The sequence below is a fragment of the Pseudophryne corroboree genome, chromosome 8 (genome assembly GCF_028390025.1).
Source record: "Pseudophryne corroboree isolate aPseCor3 chromosome 8, aPseCor3.hap2, whole genome shotgun sequence".
NCBI lineage: Eukaryota > Metazoa > Chordata > Amphibia > Anura > Myobatrachidae > Pseudophryne > Pseudophryne corroboree.
This window is the reverse complement of record NC_086451.1, coordinates 92382556-92403487: the sequence shown is the minus strand read 5'-3', so window position 1 is coordinate 92403487 and position 20932 is coordinate 92382556. Positions and strand designations below refer to the sequence as shown.

General features: G+C 46.0%; 1 protein-coding gene across 1 annotated transcript in view; it reads left to right on the top strand.

Annotated features, from left to right (window-relative positions):
* The window catches only part of NUP214 (nucleoporin 214), a 395449-nt gene extending 375369 nt beyond the window's left edge, over nt 1–20080 (top strand). Inside the window, exons 33-37 of the mRNA XM_063936801.1 lie at nt 7418–7589; nt 8283–8446; nt 8549–8573; nt 17901–17978; nt 19907–20080. Of these exons, the coding sequence (XP_063792871.1) occupies nt 7418–7589; nt 8283–8446; nt 8549–8573; nt 17901–17940 (401 nt within the window). The 3' untranslated portion in view covers nt 17941–17978; nt 19907–20080. The remainder of the gene's footprint in view (nt 1–7417; nt 7590–8282; nt 8447–8548; nt 8574–17900; nt 17979–19906) is intronic.
* Nucleotides 20081–20932: the final 852 nt, after the last annotated feature.

Genomic DNA, 20932 nt, shown 5'->3' with positions numbered 1-20932 from the left:
GCACGCTGAGAAGGCATGTTTGCCACAGGTGTCATAGAAGATACCGGTGGTCACATGACTGACACCTGCATTCCGACAATGAACATGCTGGCAGGGGCCGGGGTAGTTATTAACCTGTCCTCTAACCCACCTGGGTCGCAGCTAGGGCTAAGTCATCGGATGTGGCCGCTAGGACTAACCCTCCCCCACCCCCACCCCCCACTCCTCCCCCATGCCTAGCCTTCCATTAAAATGAACCTTCAACCAGTATCTGAAGTGTTAAATTTCCTTGGTCTTACAGCTCTTTAGGTTCTTCTACATACAACTGTTTATATAGAGAGATAAGGCTAGCTTACATATAGAAGACAAGAGGCTGATCCTGAGTCACACACATCTCCACTGTTTTGCATCCAGCGCATGAGCAGAAACAGTTTTGCGTATGCCTGGTCTATTTTGAGCTATATCTGTCTTTCCGTGAAATAGTGTTAAGTTAAACTCCCAATATTTGCCTACACATTTAAATGGCATATGCTGGGTTCCGAATCCAGAAATGCTGTAAGGTGTAGTCGTGTTGTACTTGGGTATGTGTTTCCATGCCTAGATTTTTTGCATTTATTAAAAGTGTACTCAGCACTTAACCAGCAGGAAGTCAGCCATTTTCATGTCATGGGTTCATAGGGAGTTGATGAGCAGTAAGTTTGTAAATAAGCGACATCACAAAAGCAGGCATGTCCTTGTGATGTCATTAGTTTGTAGTGAATGGTTGGTACCCACGTAGTAAAAGGAATACCTCAATGAACCAACTGTCAACGGTCTCTTCTTCCACGTAGTTAGGTGACCCAAGGGTGTCTAAAGGGGAGGGGAGGGGGGAGTTATCCACCACTATAATTTCCATAATGAAGATATGGTATTTGCCTCGTGCAGAAGTGGTATCAACAACAAAATAAGAATTTACTTACCGATAATTCTATTTCTCGGAGTCCGTAGTGGATGCTGGGGTTCCTGAAAGGACCATGGGGAATAGCGGCTCCGCAGGAGACAGGGCACAAAAGTAAAGCTTTCCGATCAGGTGGTGTGCACTGGCTCCTCCCCCTATGACCCTCCTCCAAGCCAGTTAGGTACTGTGCCCGGACGAGCGTACACAATAAGGGAGGAATTTTGAATCCCGGGTAAGACTCATACCAGCCACACCAATCACACCGTACAACTTGTGATCTAAACCCAGTTAACAGTATGATAACAGCGGAGCCTCTGAAAAGATGGCTCACAACAATAATAACCCGATTTTTGTAACTATGTACAAGTATTGCAGATAATCCGCACTTGGGATGGGCGCCCAGCATCCACTACGGACTCCGAGAAATAGAATTATCGGTAAGTAAATTCTTATTTTCTCTATCGTCCTAGTGGATGCTGGGGTTCCTGAAAGGACCATGGCGATTATACCAAAGCTCCCAAACGGGCGGGAGAGTGCGGATGACTCTGCAGCACCGAATGAGAGAACTCCAGGTCCTCCTTAGCCAGGGTATCAAATTTGTAGAATTTAGCAAACGTGTTTGCCCCTGACCAAGTAGCTGCTCGGCAAAGTTGTAAAGCCGAGACCCCTCGGGCAGCCGCCCAAGATGAGCCCACCTTCCTTGTGGAATGGGCATTTACATATTTTGGCTGTGGCAGGCCTGCCACAGAATGTGCAAGCTGAATTGTATTACACATCCAACTAGCAATAGTCTGCTTAGAAGCAAGAGCACCCAGTTTGTTGGGTGCATACAGGATAACAGCAAGTCAGTTTTCCTGACTCCAGCCGTCCTGGAACATATTTTCAGGGCCCTGACAACATCTAGCAACTTGGAGTCCTCCAAGTCCCTAGTAGGTGCAAGGCACCACAATAAGCTGGTTCAGGTGAAACACTGACACCACCTTAGGGAGAGAACTGGGGACGAGTCCGCAGCTCTGCCCTGTCCGAATGGACAAACAGATATGGGCTTTTTTGAGAAAAAACCACCAATTTGACACTCGCCTGGTCCAGGCCAGGGCCAAGAGCATGGTCACTTTTCATGTGAGATGCTTCAAATCCACAGATTTGACTGGTTTTAAACCAATGTGATTTGAGGAATCCCAGAACTACGTTGAGATCCCACAGTGCCACTGGAGGCACAAAAGGGGGTTGTATATGCAATACTCCCTTGCCAAACTTCTGGACTTCAGGAACTGAAGCCAATTCTTTCTGGAAGAAAATCGACAGGGCCGAAATTTGAACCTTAATGGACCCCAATTTGAGGCCCATAGACACTCCTGTTTGCAGGAAATGCAGGAAACGACCGAGTTGAAATTTCTTTGTGGGGCCTTCCTGGCCTCACACCACGCAACATATTTTCGCCACATGTGGTGATAATGTTGTGCGGTCACCTCCTTTCTGGCTTTGACCAGGGTAGGAATGACCTCTTCCGGAATGCCTTTTTCCCTTAGGATCCGGCTTTCCACCGCCATGCCGACAAACGCAGCTGCGGTAAGTCTTGGAACAGACATGGTACTTGCTGAAGCAAGTCCCTTCTTAGCGGCAGAGGCCATAAGACCTCTGTAAGCATCTCTTGAAGTTCCGGGTACCAAGTCCTTCTTGGCCAATCCGGAGCCATGAGTATAGTTCTTACTCCTCTACGTCTTATAATTCTCAGCACCTTAGGTATGAGAAGCAGAGGAGGGAACACATACACCGACTGGTACACCCACGGTGTTACCAGAACGTCCACAGCTATTGCCTGAGGGTCTCTTGACCTGGCGCAATACCTGTCCCGTTTTTTGTTCAGACGGGACGCCATCATGTCCACCTTTGGTATTTCCCAACGGTTTACAATCATGTGGAAAAAACTTCCCGATGAAGTTTCCACTCTCCCGGGTGGAGGTCGTGCCTGCTGAGGAAGTCTGCTTCCCAGTTTCCATTCCCGGGATGAAACACTGCTGATAGTGCTATCACATGATTTTCCGCCCAGCGAAAAGTCCTTGCAGTTTTTGCCATTGCTCTCCTGCTTCTTGTGTCGCCCTGTCTGTTTACGTGGGCGACTGCCGTGATGTTTTTCCCACTGGATCAATACCGGCTGACCTTGAAGCAGAGGTCTTGCTAAGCTTAGAGCATTATAAATTTACCCTTAGCTCCAGTATATTTATGTGGAGAAAAGTCTCCAGACTTGATCACACTCCCTGGAAATTTTTTCCTTGTGTGACTGCTCCCCAGCCTCTCGGGCTGGGCTCCGTGGTCACCAGCATCCAATCCTGAATGCCGAATCTGCGGCCCTCTAGAAGATGAGCACTCTATAACCACCACAGGAGAGACACCCTTGTCCTTGGATATAGGGTTATCCGCTGATGCATCTGAAAATGCGATCCGGACCATTTGTCCAGCAGATCCCACTGAAAAGTTCTTGCGTGAAATCTGCCGAATGGAATTGCTTCGTAGGAAGCCACCATTTTTACCAGGACCCTTGTGCAATGATGCACTGTTTTTAGGAGGTTCCTGACTAGCTCGGATAACTCCCTGGCTTTCTCTTCCGGGAGAAACACCTTTTTCTGGACTGTGTCCAGAATCATCCCTAGGCACAGCAGACGTGTCGTCGGGATCAGCTGCGATTTTGGAATATTTAGAATCCACCCGTGCTGTTGTAGCAGTATCCGAGATAGTGCTACTCCGACCTCCAACTGTTCCCTGGACTATGCCCTTATCAGGAGATCGTCCAAGTAAGGGATAATTAAGACGCCTTTTCTTCGAAGAAGAATCATCATTTCGGCCATTACCTTGGTAAAGACCCGGGGTGCCGTGGACAATCCAAACGGCAGCGTCTGAAACTGATAGTGACAGTTCTGCACCACGAACCTGAGGTACCCTTAGTGAGAAGGGCAAATTTGGGACATAGAGGTAAGCATCCCTGATGTCCCGGGACACTATATAGTCCCCTTCTTCCTGGTTCGTTATCACTGCTCTGAGTGACTCCATCTTGATTTGAACCTTTGTAAGTGTTCAAAAAAATTTTTTAGAATAAGTCTCACCTAGCCTTCTGGCTTCAGTACCACAATATAGTGTGGAATAATACCCCTTTTCTTGTAGTAGGAGGGGTAATTTAATTATCACCTGCTGGGAATACAGCTTGTGAATTTTTTCCCATACTGCCTCCTTGTCGGAGGGAGACCTTGGTAAAGCAGACTTCAGGAGCCTGCGAAGGGGAAACGTCTCGACATTCCAATCTGTACCCCTGGGATACTACTTGTAGGATCCAGGGGTCCTGTACGGTCTCAGCGCCATGCTGAGAACTTGTCAGAAGCGGTGGAACGCTTCTGTTCCTGGGAATGGGCTGCCTGCTGCAGTCTTCTTCCCTTTCCTCTATCCCTGGGCAGATATGATCTTATAGGGACGAAAGGACTGAGGCTGAGATGTGACTTAGGGTAAAAACGGCGGATTTTCCAGCAGTTGCCGTGGCCACCAGGTCCGATGGACCGACCCCAAATAACTCCTCTTCCTTTATACGGCAATACACCTTTGTGCCGTTTGGAATCTGCATCACCTGACCACTGTCGTGTCCATAACATCTCCTGGCAGATATGGACATCGCATTTACTCTTGATGCCAGAGTGCAAATATCCCTCTGTGCATCTCGCATATATAGAAATGCATCCTTTAAATGCTCTATAGTCAATAAAATACTGTCCCTGTCAAGGGTATCAATATTTTTAGTCAGGGAATCCGACCAAGCCACCCCAGCTCTGCACATCCAGGCTGAGGCGATCGCTGGTCGCAGTATAACACCAGTATGTGTGTATATACTTTTTATGATATTTTCCAGCCTCCTGTCAGCTGGTCCTTGAGGACGGCCCTATCTATAGACGGTACCGCCACTTGTTTTGATAAGCGTGTGAGCGCCTTATCCACCCTAAGGGGTGTTTCCCAATGCGCCCTAACTTCTGGCGGGAAAGGGTATACCGCCCATAATTTTCTATCGGGGGGAACCCACGCATCATCACACACTTTATTTAATTTATCTGATTCAGGAAAAACTACGGTAGTTTTTTCACATCCCACATAATACCCTCTTTTGTGGTACTTGTAGTATCAGAAATATGTAACACCTCCTTCATTGCCTTTAACGTGTGGCCCTAATAAGGAATACGTTTGTTTATTCACCGTCGACACTGGATTCAGTGTCCCTGTCTGTGTCTGTGTCGACCGACTAAAGTAAACGGGCGTTTTAAAACCCCTGACGGTGTTTTTGAGACGTCTGGACCGGTACTAATTGTTTGTCGGCCGTCTCATGTCGTCAACCGACCTTGCAGCGTGTTGACATTATCACGTAATTTCCTAAATAAGCCATCCATTCCGGTGTCGACTCCCTAGAGAGTGACATCACCATTACAGGCAATTGCTCCGCCTCCTCACCAACATCGTCCTCATACATGTCGACACACACGTACCGACACACAGCACACACACAGGGAATGCTCTGATAGAGGACAGGACCCACTAGCCCTTTGGAGAGACAGAGGGAGAGTTTACCAGCACACACCAAAAACGCTATAATTATATAGGGACAACCTTATATAAGTGTTTTCCCTTATAGCATCTTTTTTATATATTTCTAACGCCAATTTAGTGCCCCCCCTCTCTGTTTTAACCCTGTTTCTGTAGTGCAGTGCAGGGGAGAGCCTGGGAGCCTTCCCTCCAGCCTTTCTGTGAGGGAAAATGGCGCTGTGTGCTGAGGAGATAGGCCCCGCCCCTTTTTCGGCGGCCTCGTCTCCCGCTCTTAACGGATTCTGGCAGGGGTTAAATATCTCCATATAGCCTCCGGAGGCTATATGTGAGGTATTTTTAGCCAAAATAGGTATTCATTTGCCTCCCAGGGCGCCCCCCTCCCAGCGCCCTGCACCCTCAGTGACTGCCGTGTGAAGTGTGCTGAGAGGAAAATGGCGCACAGCTGCAGTGCTGTGCGCTACCTTTAGAAGACTGAGGAGTCTTCTGCCGCCGATTCTGGACCTCTTCTTACTTCAGCATCTGCAAGGGGGCCGGCGGCAAGGCTCCGGTGACCATCCAGGCTGTACCTGTGATCGTCCCTCTGGAGCTGATGTCCAGTAGCCAAGAAGCCAATCCATCCTGCACGCAGGTGAGTTCACTTCTTCTCCCCTAAGTCCCTCGTTGCAGTGATCCTGTTGCCAGCAGGACTCACTGTAAAATAAAAAACCTAAGCTAAACTTTTCTAAGCAGCTCTTTAGGAGAGCCACCTAGATTGCACCCTTCTCGGCCGGGCACAAAAATCTAACTGGCTTGGAGGAGGGTCATAGGGGGAGGAGCCAGTGCACACCACCTGATCGGAAAGCTTTACTTTTGTGCCCTGTCTCCTGCGGAGCCGCTATTCCCCATGGTCCTTTCAGGAACCCCAGCATCCACTAGGACGATAGAGAAAACTATTTAGCCATGAAGATGGTCATTGAAGTTAGTGCCACAATTATGGTGAACCCGCCACAATAGAAAATCTGTGGCAGTCGACTCATTATTGAAGTTGACAAACCTTTTAAATGCAAAAACAAGGCGGGGAGGATTCTTGCACAACAAATGGGTGTTTGGGGTATATGTCGGGAAAGTGGTGAAATTTTTTTGGTACAAGTACCAGACAGCAATTACAAAACATTAGGGAATGTTATAAAGCAAAACACCGCAGAAGGCTCGATCATGTACTTGGATTACTGACGCGCCTGCAAAGCGAAATTACTTGGAATGAGGCTGGCTTTCAGCACCTTACCGTAAATCAATAGTACTATTACATTTATCCTGAAACTGGTGCGCACACAATGTGGCCAGCATGTGGGATTGACAATATGACCACCTGGAGTCTGTCTTCTAGTTTCTGTGGCCCAACGACATGGGCGACTATGATCTTTTTGAAGATATTCTATCTGCAATACTTCAGGTCTGCAAAGTTCCATATAAATGCTGGGTCAACTAAATAATCAGGATAAGGAAGAAGAGACAGTTGGCTGGTGGTTAAGGGGGGAAGGCATCAAAACTTCTAAAGAGTGGAGAAGTTGCCCATAGCAACCAATTGGCTTATAGCTAGCAGTTATCAAGTACATACTATAAAATCATGGGTAGCAGCTTATTGGTAGCTCTGGCATCTTCTCCACTCTTCAATGTTTGATACATCTCCCCCTTGATGAGATAATCCATTTATGATGAGTTCCGAACCGATTCACTCAGGTTCTCCTCACAGTGCATGTAGGCCATATACGTATGTTAAAGTACTGCATTATACTCTGTGCCACCAGACACTTGGTTGGCATCCTGTCTTTTGGTTTTGCATAGAACTCATTGTCTGCTATTACCATTGCATGTGATGTGTTTTCCCTTGTGTCTCCCCCCTCTTCCCGCCTCCTCTTTTATTTTGTTTGCCTCTGTTTTGCTCAGGTGGGTTCGGCGCTGCTCCGGTGTTTGGCAGCCCTCCAACTTTCGGGGGATCCCCTGGTTACGGAGGGGTGCCAGCATTCGGTTCAGCCCCAAGTTTTGCAAGCCCTCTGGGCTCGACTGAAGGCAAAGTATTCGGCGAGGGTACAGCTGCAGCTAACACAGGAGGATTTGGGTAAGGACAGGCTATTTTATCCTATGCACATTACAGTGATATATATGTATTGTATTGTTTAGGTTATTATTGACACTTGATTACTTTTGTCTTAACTAAAATGTTACATTTAGGTAGTTGTTGTTTATGACTTTGCTGTATGTAGGTTATACTGTATGTTGGCAAACTGCAAATTGTTAAATATGTCAGTATTGCAAACTGCCACCGGATTCAACATTTTATTTTATTTATCAATCAAGTAGTGTCTTATGTGGTATATATTTAGGAAAAAAGCAAGAGAGTACCCACGAGCCCCCAATTTTCCTTAGAGAGTGCTTAGCAAGGTCTCCGCTAGTAGCACAGTCCCTTTTCTTACTTAAGCTTTACACTCTTAACTACTCCTCCTTGGCTCCCAGCAGGAATATCCTGAGAGATATTGAAGATCTATGAAGTCTTCTAGATATGAGAGTGATTGAAAAGATATAAAGTCGGCTAGGGAGACAACAATTGCGCTTGCTGCGGTTCTTGTCATAGAGAGCTTATTCTATTACATTCTTTTGTTTGTTTGTTTTTTGTTTATTTTTATGTCCGTTTATTTTTTTTAAGCCTACAAATAGCTCTGTTGTGTAGAGTTTTGTTCCAGCCATCATTCATTTTGTGGTGTTGTCTTACTGATCATTTCTGATTCGCCCAATAACATTCCACCAAATGCAGGTTTGGAAGCAGTAGTGGCAGTACCACGTTTGGTAATCTGGCCAATCAGAGCACCCCATCCTTCGGTGCTCTGTCCCAACAGGGAGTTGGTTTTGGGGGGCAAAGTAGCGGATTCTCCGGGTTCGGTACCGGCAGCGGCGGAGCAGCGCCAGGCAGTGGTGGAGGTACATTACTTTTTTCTATACAAAATAACTGTGACATCACTGTATTTGTATTTTTTTAGATTTTAGTCTGACATTAATCCTGGCTTGTTTTTTGTTTTGTAGGTTTTCCGTTTGGGGTTTCAAATCAGTACGTATTCCTGTGCATGTCACACTTCGCTGAGATAATGCAATGTGTAGGATAGGGCAAAGGCTGGGTGGAATGTAATTAAGATGTTTTGTTTTTTCCTTATTCCTTCCTGTACTATGCAGACACATGTGGAACAAAATTGAAAAAAAAATAGTTCTAGCCTATAAAGTGCTATATCTCTGGTCTTTCATTGAATATTGAACACCCTGTGGTACTATCTTTTAGGATTAGATAGTCTTACAAAGATGAGATGATTTCTATAAGGAAGTCTTTAATTTTAAAGGGTTTCCACCTTCAGGCAACTTTTATTTTCATGCCATTTTACAACATTTACTATATGCATGAACTTATTTTTCTGGCTCCCTCCTGTGCTTTTACATGACCAGAACAAAGTTCTTTGTTTACATGGTCCTTAGATATGATGCAGACCAGCTATCAATAAGCTATAGGGGGTTATTCAATTAGGGCAGTTTTTTCGACCAGTTGAAAAAACTGCACTTTCTGCAGCGGGGTACACTGGATTCCACAGGGAATAACACCGGGGTGTAGAGTTGGATCTTGATCCGAGGCACCAACAGGCTAAAGCTTTGACTGTTCCCAGGATGCACTGCACCGCCTCTATAGTCCCGCCTCCAGGCACTGGAGCTCAGTTTGTAAGTTGGTGCCTGCAGTGCAGGCAGCTAACAGGGGAAGCTGCGCTAGGCAGCCCTGAAAAGAGCTTTCTTAAGAAGACTTCAAAGGCCACAGCACTTTCTATGTCATTCTGACATGCTGTGCTGCGGCTCCATCACCTCCCTCAGCGGCACTGCATACTCCCGCAGCCTGGTTCCCGGGTACTTGCAGCGGAGACACACCAGTTTCTAGGCACACCACCGCTGCTGCTCTCGCGTGGCTGCATGACAGGGAGGAGGTAAGAGGGTCCCCCAGGTGGGACCCGCCGGTAAATCGCGGTCCCAGGAGACGGACCGTTCTGCTGGCGGGGACACTGTTGGCCGTACAGGGACCCCACTATATCCACCAGGGCAGGGAGCACAGGTCTGATTTACTAAAATCCGTTTGTAAAAGGCTACACAGTACCCGGTGGTGAAGTCCAGCAGAGGGGATAAGGCACTGACCTGTAGCCCCTCCCCCAGCTCCGGGCGCCATCTACTGCTGGTGTTTTCGCCCTGGAGCTGCATTTCTCTCTCCCTCGCTCCCTACTGAGATTTTAGCCCCATCTTCACTACTAGCTTTGCTGATCTCCGGGACTGCTGGGCACTGTCTCCTCTGTAAAACCGCCTGTCTTGTCAGCGCTGTGTATTTACAGACACTTAAGTATTCTACATGTAATTTTATACATTGTTAGTTAAGGACAAGTGTACTGCTATATGAATATTTAGTACAAGTATTCTGTGATATACATCCAGTGTTTACTGTGCATTGTTATATCTGTATACATACAAATCTATTTGTAGATTTACTAGTCCAGTGCAGTTTTACTGTATTTTATGTGATCATTTCTGCATTGTATCTGTGACTGAGTATGCCTATTGCTGCTGTGTGGTTTCTATTGTGTGTATTACATGTTTTGCTACCACTATATTCTGTACCCTGGGGGGCTAAGTGCGTCAGGGTCTCATATAACATATATTGTTCCGCAGGATATACTGTTTGGTATTTTTTACTGTGTGTTTGTCACCTCACACCGCTTAAATCCTCTGTTTGTGCTCTGCATTTGCTGTCCGTTAACACAGGGTTTTTTTTGCAGGTATTGTGTTTGTCTGGCTTTATTGTACTGTTACGCCCTAAGGCTACATTCCCAATAATGTCTGCTACACAGTGCGGGAAATCCGTAGACGCTCTTGCATCATGCAGTGCTGGCGCCACGGATTTGACTGAGGAAAAGGTTTCGGCTGAGGGTTCAGGTACTGGGTGCCCTACACCTTCCAGTCAGTCTGCTGCACCTGTGGTAAATCAAGACCCACCTTGGGCTGCATTTTTAAATATGCTGACTACGCTTGTAACACGGCTTACGCCCTCTGTGGGACCTCCTGTGCCATTACAGCCACATATTGTCCCTGTAGTTAACCCGCCCTGGGTGGATACTCTGTCTACCCAGTTACAACAATTAAATCAGTCTTTGGTTAGACAAAAACCTACCCCTCGCCCTGCTGTGGGGCCAAGGGGTCATCTAAGCTGGCCATTTCTTCCTCACAATCCAATAATATTTTGGAATATTCTTCCGATGAGGATGGGGATTATACTGATCTGTTAGACACTGATACAGTTGTTTCTGATGAGGAATCTACAACTCAAGTTGATGATCCTGACCTAGTGGAGGCTATCAGACTGATTATTCAGAGTGATAATGAGATTGATCCCCCTGCTACGTCTAAGAAACCTGATAAGTTTAAACGTCAGAAAGTTGCTAAAGTGGTTCTACCGCATTCTGACCTTTTAATTGACATACGTCAGAATCCTGGTCGTCTCCAGGAAAGAAATTTTCCCTGTCTAAAAAGATGCTAGCTCGTTATCCTATCCCTGCGGAGTTGAGTAACAAGTGGGAAACTCCACCGTTGCTGGACTCTCATGTCGCCTGTCTAGTGGTGTCTTCTACTCTGCCTGTCACCACTGTCACCTCCCGACAGATAAGCGTGTGGAGGGATGCCTGAAGTCTATTTACACTCTTACCGGTGCTGTACATAGGCACACTATGGCTTCCTCTTTGGGTGGCAAAAGGAATTGAAGCATGGGTTCAGGCAATTGAGGATGAGCTGCCTCAGGATTTTTCTGACACTGCCAGACAATATCTGTCGTATATTACCACAGCCTCCCACTATATACAGGAGGCGGCCTCTGATGCAGGCGTGATGGCGGCCAAAGCGTCTACTACGTCTATCCTGGCTCGCCTGATTCTGTGGTTGATTTCCTGGAAGGTGGACCTGGACTTTAAGAAGAGCTTGGACGTGCTCCCTTTTAAGGGAGACATACTATTTGGGGAGGATCTGAACAAGATCGTGACTGACTTGGCAACAGCTAAGACTGCGTTTCTCCCAAGTATTAATCCTTCTGCTCTGAAGGCTAAGAGTACCACTTTTCGTTCCTTTCGACCTCCAGGGAAAGCGAAGGGTCAAGCGTACCCGAGACAGGCTCGTGCTTTCAAAACCACCAAGCCCAAGTCTAAACAATCTTTGGAAGCAGGCTGACGAGCGTCCCAACAGGACAAGCCTGCGGCATGACAGGGCGGGCCTTCCCCTGGGGGACCGACTTCTGCAGTTTGCCCAGGCCTGGTTAAAGACCACTTCAGAAGCCTGGGTGGTGTGGGAAGTTGTCTCTCACGGGTACGCGATCTCTTTCAAGAGACGTCCCCCTCACCAGTTCTGCTAGACTGTTATCCCTTCGGATCCATTGAAAGCACAGACTTTACACTTGGTTGTGCAGTCTCTCCTAGATACGGGAGTGATTCTACGGTACCTCTGTCTCAAAGAGGCAGGGGATACTATACGACCCTGTTTTTAGTCCCGAAACCAAATAGGTGCTCCTGGCCTATACTCAGCCTCAAATCTTTGAACAAATTTGTGAGGTTATCCAAATTCCGTATGGAAACTCTGCGCTCTATTGTGCTGGCCATGGAACCCAAGGACTATATGGTATCCCTGGACATACAGGATGCTGACCTACACATACTTATTGCTATGTCGCATCAGCAATATCTGCGGTTTGCTATTGGCAACCTACATTTTCAATTCCAGGCCTTGCCTTTCGGACTGACCACGGCTCCTCATGGTGTCAGGATCATGCCATATCTAGACTACTTGCTGATCCTGGTGACCTCCCCAGATGTTCTCCTCAGTCATCTGGAACTGACGGTACAATTCCTACAAGCCCGCGGGTGGCTCATCAACTGGAAGAAGTCCTCGCTGGTCCTGCTCAGAGCATAATGCACCTGGGGGCATTGTTGGACACACACAACCAACGATTGTTCTTGTCACCAGAGAAAGTACTGAAACTTCAGGACAGGATAGGATACTTCCTCTCTCGCCGAAGAGTGTCAATACACTCGGTGATGCAAGTACTAGGCCGCATGGTGTCAGCTTTCGATATGGTGGAGTACGTTCAATTTCACTCCCGCCCTCTGCAGCGATTAATTCTTTCCAAGTGGGACGGCCTGCCTCACTGGATCAGGTCTCAAATGATCTCCTTGACTCCAGAGGTTCGTTTGTCACTAAGCTGGTGGCTTCGGGACCAACAGTTGAGCAGGGGCCGTCCCTTCTGAATCTCCAACTGGGTCCTTTTAACGAAGGACGCCAGTCTGCGAGGTTGGGGAGTGGTGTTGGAGTAACACTCAGTCCAGAGTCGGTGGACCAGGGAGGAATCTCTCCTCCCGATAATCATTCTGGAATTACAGGCTGTGTTCAATGCATTGACACTGGCCCTGCCTCTGGTACAGAACAGGCCTGTTCAAATACAGTCAAACAATGCCACCACGGTGGCGTGCATAAATCATCAAGGCGGCACTCGAAGACGCATTGCAGTGATGGAAGTGTCAAAAATCCTCCAATGGGCAGAACGCCATCTGCCAGCCATATCGGCAGTGTTCATTCCGGGAGTCCTCAACTGGGAAGCGGACTTCCTCAGTCGTCAGGACGTGCATGCCAGAGAGTGGAGTCTTCATCCAGAAGTCTTTCAACTATTGAACAAGTGGGGCCTACCAGATGTAGACCTGATGGCGTCTCGACACAATCACAAGGTTCCGGTCTTCGGAGCAAGGACAAGGGATCCTCAAGCAGCGTTCGTGGGCCCATTGGCAATTCCATGGAACTTTCGGCTGCCATACGTGTTGCCTCCAGTGTCACCGCTGCCCAGGGTAATACGGAGGTTCAAGCAAGAGGGAGGAATACTACTTCTAATCGCTCCAGCATAGCCCAGACGGCATTGGTTCTCAGACCTGCAGGGTCTCTCGATAGTGTCCCCTTCTACTTCCTCAACGACCAGACCTCCTCGTTCATGGCCCATGTGTCTACCCGGACCTGGCCAGACGGTGTGGCTCTTGATGCTTCATCCCTGAGTGCGAAAGGATTCTCTGAGGCGGTCATTCAAACTATGTTGAAAGCCCGTAAACCAGCTTTGGCTCGGATTTATTACAGGGTCTGGAATTCTTACTTCACCTGGTGTGCTGCTAAGAATTATGATGCATATACATTCCGAGCTTCCAGGCTTCTGGCTTTTCTACAACAAGGCCTAGACTTGGGCATTCGTCTGGCCTCCCTCAGGTCCATATATCTGCCTTGTCGGTGTGGTTTCAGAGAAAAATTGCGCCTCTTCCTGACGGTCACACTTTCACTCGGTGTTCTACGAATTCAATCTCCCTATGTTCCTCCTGTGGCTCCTTGGGATCTGTCTGTTCTGAATGCCCTACAAGAGTCTCCATTTGAACCACTTGAGTCTGTGGACCTTAAATGCCTTATGCTTAAGGTCGTGTTTCTATTGGCTATTGCCTCTGTTAGGAGGGTGTCGGACCTAGGCGCTTTGTCCTGTCGTCCACCCTTTCTGATTTTCACCGTGACCGGGCAGTTCTTCAAACTCGCCCAGGTTATTTGCCTAAGGTGGTATCCTCTTTTCACCTTAACCAGGAGATTGTGGTTCTGGCCTTCACCTCTTCTGGTTTGTCCTCTAAAGAAAGATCCATGGATGTCCGTATTTATGTGGAAATGACTGCCTCTATCAGGAGGTCAGATTCCCTTTTTGTACTTTTTAGTTTTCACAAACGTGGCTGGCCTCTGAATAAGCAGACCTTGGCCAGATGGATTAGAATGGTGATTGCACAAGCCTATCCGCAGGATGGCCTTCCAGCTCCTGCTGCTATCAAAGCCCATTCTACTCGGTCTGTTGGACCTTCTTGGGCGGCCCGCCTTGGCGCGTCCGCAGAACAATTGTGCAAGGCGGCTACGTGGTCCTCAGTGAACGCGTTCATCAGGTTCTGTGCCTTTGATACTTCCGCCTCTGAGGATGCTTTCTTTGGATCCTGGATTATTGTGCCCACTACAGTGCGTCCCCTCCCATGAGGAACTGCTTTAGGACATCCCCGATGTTATTCCCTGTGGAATACCAGTGTACCCTGCTGCAGAAAAGGAGATTTATGGTAGACTTACCATTGTTAAATCTCTCTGCGAGGTACACTGGATTCCACAGGGCGCCCACCCTGACGCACTTCGTCGTGAGAATGTGGGTCTATGTGACTAACATCTACCATCTCTCTTACCTGCTACTGCATTGGACTGGTTAACAAAACTGAGCTCCAGTACCTGGAGGTGGGGCTATAGAGGAGGCGATGCAGTGCATCCTGGGAACAGTCAAAGCTTTAGCCTGTTGGTGCTTCGGATCAAGAGCCAACTCTACACCCCGATGTTATTCCCTGTGGAATCCAGTGTACCTCGCAGAAAGATTTAACAATGGTAAGTCTACCATAAATCTTTTTTTCACCCGTTTTTAGGTCGAATTTACATTCGACCTATTCAATGCCCGTGCCGTTTTGAAAAATACAGCACTGTCGAAAACCATGTGTATCGGCGAATTTGACACCGATGCATGTGTTTTGGCGAATTCGTGGATGTTTTTGGCGCAATTTTCGCATATGCCGATTCGACAAAAGAAAAAAAGTGAAACCGGGCGAAAATGGCCACAATACCTTGTGTCAAATTAGTGCCGTTTTTTTCGACCAGTTGAAAAAACAGCACTTAATTTATTTTCCCCCATAGTATCCCCAGAACAGTTCCCCGTTGTATCCAGGAGCAACAATATAACACTTCTACTTCTGGTGTATTCCTACAAGGCAGAGTATGGTGTCAGAGCGAAGATGGAAAAAAACGCTGCCCGATTTTATATATGTGTGACAAAGTCGCAGGAAGCAGCCAACGAAATAAAGCAATGCTTGTAGCAAAAGTTGTGACAGCGCAAATACAACCCAAATAGTCATCTGAAGATGGAAAACCCCTTTAAAGCTGCAATCCCATGAAAATGATGTTTATGTTTTTAACATAAATCACTCTGGTTGTCTGTAAGCAGACACATGGTATTGTTGGTTTTATTAAAAGGGGCTTGGCCTAGGAAAAACTATTTGCACATGGATAAGCAACTGGCTGGATAGCAGGGTACAGCGAGTAGTGGTCAACGGGAAGTCCTTAAGCTGGTCCCCAGTAGTCAGCGTTATACCACAAGGCTCCATACTCGGTCCACTACTGTTCAACATATTTATCAATGATCTAGAAATAGGCCTGGAAAGCACAGTGTCAATCTTTGCAGATGATACTAAACTGTGTAAGGTAATTAACTCGGAATTGGATGTGGAGTCCTTACAGATCTATCTAAACTTGAATTCTGGGCGTCTAAATGGAAAATGAGGTTCAATACAGACAAATGCAAGGTTATGCATTTCGGGACTAAAAACAAACTTGCATCCTTCATAGTAAATGGGGAACGACTAGGTAAAACAGATTTGGAAAAGGATTTGGGGGTACTCATTGATAATAGGCTTAATAACCATACACAATGTCAAAGCGCAGTAATGAAGGCAAGTAAGGTGCTAGCGTGCATAAAACGGGGAATTGAGTCAAGGGACTCGGATGTAATCCTGCCGCTGTATAAAGCATTGGTATGTCCGCACATGGAATATTGTGTTCAGTTTTGGGCACCACTGTATTAAAAAAAGATATCGGTGAACTCGAAAGGGTCCAAAGGCGAGCTACTAAATTGATTAAAGGCCTAGAGGGACTGGATTATGAGAAAAGGCTTAATAGGTTGCATATGTATACACTAGAAAAGAGGCGTCTAAGAGGGGATATTATTAATATCTTCAAATATGTAAAGGGGTATTACAAAGAGTTATCAGAGGAATTATTTATTAAAAGAACACAGTTTAGGACACGTGGGCACTCGCTGCGGCTGGAGGAGAGAAAGTTCCGAACGCGACGGAGGAAAGGGTTCTTCACTGTTAGGGCAATTAGGATGTGGAATTCCATGCCAGGGAAGGTGGTAATGGCGGACTTTGTAAATGGATTTAAAAAAGGAATGGATACATTTCTGAATGAAAATGATATCCAAGGTTATAATATTTAAAATATCAAAATGGTTAATCCGTGGGTTATATGAGTTATAGTAGTTAACTAGTCATAAAACATTACTCAACGGGTATGAAGATTCATTACAACTTAATACAGGTTGAACGTGATGGGAAAATTGGCTCTTTTCAACCTTAATTACTATGATATTACATGTCACATGATGCAGTGACAGTCGCACGCTAGCGCACAGCACCAGAGCCATATCATCCATTAGGCAACCTAGTCTTGTGCCTAGGAAACTGAGTAGCCCAGATTGCGCTAATCCCTTTTAATGTGTTCTTTCTCCGCAGACAGATGGTGGAATTGGGCTTCAATGTAGCACGTTGCCTATGGCCTAATAGGGCGGAATTTAATTTTGGGCGCTCGTCAGTAATGGCCATCCAGCGGGCAATATTCAATTATTTTGCCTATGGGCGCAAGTGTTGTGGGCGCCCATTGTATCTGCTGTCACCCTCCTCAAGTGGCAACCAGAAATCCACACAAAGTGCCTTAGTCAGGTTTGTTAGCAAACCAAAAAAGCCCACTAATGGGCAAACCCATGTTGCACTGCAGGTGGGGCAGATGTAACGTGCAGAGAGATTTAGATTTGGGTGGGGTGTGTTCAAACTGAAATCTAAATTGCAGTGTAAAAATAAAGCAGCCAGTATTTACCCAGCACACAAACAATTTAACCCACCCAAATCGAAATCTCTCTGCTGTATTACATCTGCCCCACCTGCAGTGCAGCATGGTTTTGCCCATTTAGTGTGCTTTTTTGGTTTGCTAACAAACCTGAATAACCCCCGAAGTTGGGATTTTGGGACCCCAGATGCATGCGCCCAGTACTTGCTGTGTTACGCATCTAAACCCTGTGCATTTGGACGCAATAAGTAATGGGCGCGTGACACTCGCACTTATTGCCAAAACAATTGAATTTGACACGTAAGTAATGGTTACCCAACAGGTGATTCTCAGTTGTTTTGCCGATGGGCGCAAGTGCAGTTGAATTCCCCCAATAGAGTCTAAATCAGGCTCTGCACAGCACACCCCTTCCTTTTCTTTACTAACAGGTGTCAAATGACTCTCTCCTCAGGAATGAGCTTGAGTGCTGAGATATCAATGTTTTCAAGCTGACTGACCTGTCTGTGGACAGCCTAGATTTATGTTAAAATGGTGCAAAGATTGCTGTTTTATAAAACAAAAAATGAATGTGGGATTGCAGCTTTAAGTGACACCAATTTTTATTTAGTAGATTTTTATCTTCAAGACCAAGAGATTTTCATCCGTGAAACGTCACCCAAAGCATTCCTTATTTTATAATACATACGTAAGTAACAAATAACGTTACAGTAGTAACTACATGACTTGTGCCAGAATCCCAATGGTGTGCTCCGAAAGAGCGTTAAAGCTTTATAAACCGCATAATCTGATACAACAAGGACACAACATTCATCGTTCACAGATTTTATTGCGTTTTACCTACAGTGCATTTATTCTACTGACCCAGCCCTGATTTGGGAAAGCCAGAGTGACTACGGATTAGGAGTGAGTCAGATTGTGACTAGCGGTGGTTTATACCATCACTTGGAGCATTCAGTCACACTAATACCAGATATACATTGTACTTTTCACATGTTCCTCATGGTCTGTCTTATGTAGCCGAAATATCAAATACAAAATGTTTTTTTTCTGAACTTCCCTAGAATGATGCAAGATAAAGAATCACTTCTCTCCTAAGTAGCCATGTGCCAACTTTCTCTATAGGATAGATCAAACATAAAATGGGCAGATTTACCGAAATATGTTTTCTTTTTGGTTTACTGTAGAAACTATTAGGTAACAGACTTATCCATAAAGTTATATGTATGTACAGAAATTACTTTAATGTACAAATCATCAGTTTATGGAACTTTTTAATGTTCTCTTTAGCATACCACTTGAGAAAATGGGCATTAATAGGGCATGTACAGGATCAAAACATAATTGAGCCAGTATTAAATTACTCTACGGTGTACTATTTGGCCTTAATTTTATATATGCGCAATGTCCAACGTCTCAAGTCTATATATAATAACGTCCTGCACTCCACGGTGCTCCAGTAAAGTGCTGCACCCCTTATATGCCCTATCCACTGGGCTGTGTCTACAATGCAAGAAGGAATAAGGAAGCGCACAATAGTGAAGTAAGTCTTCTAAAAATGTTTATAGTGTATTAGGTAAAATATACACTCCCAATATATCACATAAAACAAGCAGCTCACAAACCAAGCCTCGATCTCAGCGATATGCAGGCATCATGCCCACTGAGGAAGTCGGAAGATGAAACGGTCTGGGAACTTGATGGCTGAGCTGAGGTGACGGCTGCATATGGCTGAGATCGAGGCTTGGTTTGTGACTCACTTCTGGGATGGTGCCGGGGATCTCAGGGACGACGAATGGAGTAGAGCCTCCACATGGAGCTGAGAGTCCAACTGTTGCCGATATTGTGAGATGCTTGTTTTATGAGATATATTGTGAGTGTGTACTTTACCTAATACACTATAAACATTTTTCGAAGACTTACTTCACTATTGTGCGCCTCCTTATTCCTTCTTGAGATATAATATATATATATATATATATATATATATATATATATATATATATATATATATTTTGTATACTACCTGTTCTTCACACAGGAGTTTCTGATTTTCACGTTTGTAATTATAAATGAGTGTTATAAATTTGGTAAATCTATAGATATGTAGATTTGAGACGTCTTAATGTAAGTAAATATTAATCCATGGTTCTTGGCGTTACCCGAGGAGCACCCATAACAGAAGATACTGTAAAAAGTGACAGGACCATTTTTGTAGTTGATTAAATTCTACACAGTGGAGGTGCAATCCAAATTTAGGTCCATTTGGGCATTAACGTTCATGCAACATAAGCCATGCATAGGTAAGGATCACAGATGGCAATAGGGGAAAAAATTCAGCACATTACACAGGTTATGGATTCCAGAGGGGATTCCTTTTGGTGCTTGTTATCAGTATAACAAGGTATTTTATTTGTTTCTGTTTCAACAAGTGTATATTTTTCTTTCTGGGAATCATGGTTTTCATTTCTTATCTTTTTTTTTCTTTCTTTTTTTTTTTTATATATAAGATGCTCTCCCTCCCTCCAACAGCTAACCCTCCCTCCAACATTTTCATATCACCTGTAACTGGTCAAAGTTTCTTCCCTCCTAATGGTCATGTTTGCTTTCCCACAGGTCTATGTCAGGATTCGGGGGTGGCTGGAGGGGCTAAGCTACGGATGGCGACTTGATCCTCTGTATACGCTACTTGTCATTTCCTCCCGGGAGCCACAATGGCACCTATGCCATGTACCAAACATCAGCTTATCATCTGCCACCCAGCATTGTTAATAAACTGTTTTCAAATTATTATTATTATTATTTGTTTTTTGGCGTTTGTTACATTTCTCTCATGTTCCTTTTAAGCCCTTTTCTATTAGCAGACTGATGTGCCGTAACAAGACTAGGGTTTTTCTCTAACGTCCTAGTGGATGCTGGGGACTCCGTAAGGACCATGGGGAATAGACGGGCTCCGCAGGAGACTGGGCACTCTAAAGAAAGATTAGGTACTATCTGGTGTGCACTGGCTCCTTCCTCTATGTCCCTCCTCCAGACCTCAGTTAGAATCTGTGCCCGGCCAGAGCTGGGTGCTCCTAGTGAGCTCTCCTGAGCTTTACTAGTAAAGAAAGTATTTTGTTAGGTTTTTTATTTTCAGAGAGCTTCTGCTGGCAACAGACTCACTGCTACGTGGGACTGAGAGGAGAGAAGCAAACCTACTCACTGTGGCTAGGTTGCGCTTCTTAGGCTACTGGACACCATTAGCTCCAGAGGGATCGAACACGGGACCCTAACCTTGATCGTCCGGAGCCGCGCCGCCGTCCCCCTCGCAAAGCCAGAAGTACAGAAGCAAAGAAGACTTTGAAATCGGCGGCAGAAGACTCCTGTCTTCACTTAAGGTAGCGCACAGCACTGCAGCTGTGCACCATTGCTCCCACAGCACACCCGCACACTCCGGTCACTGTAGGGCGCAGGGGGGGGCGCCCTGGGCAGCAATTAAGATACCTGATGGCAAAATACACATATATACAGTCAGGCACTGTATATAGGTGCGAGCCCCCGCCATTTTTGCCCGCTGCTGAGGGGGCGGGGCCTTCTTCCTCAGCACACCAGCACCATTTTCTCTTCACAGCTCCGCTGGAAGGACGCTCCCCAGGCTCTCCC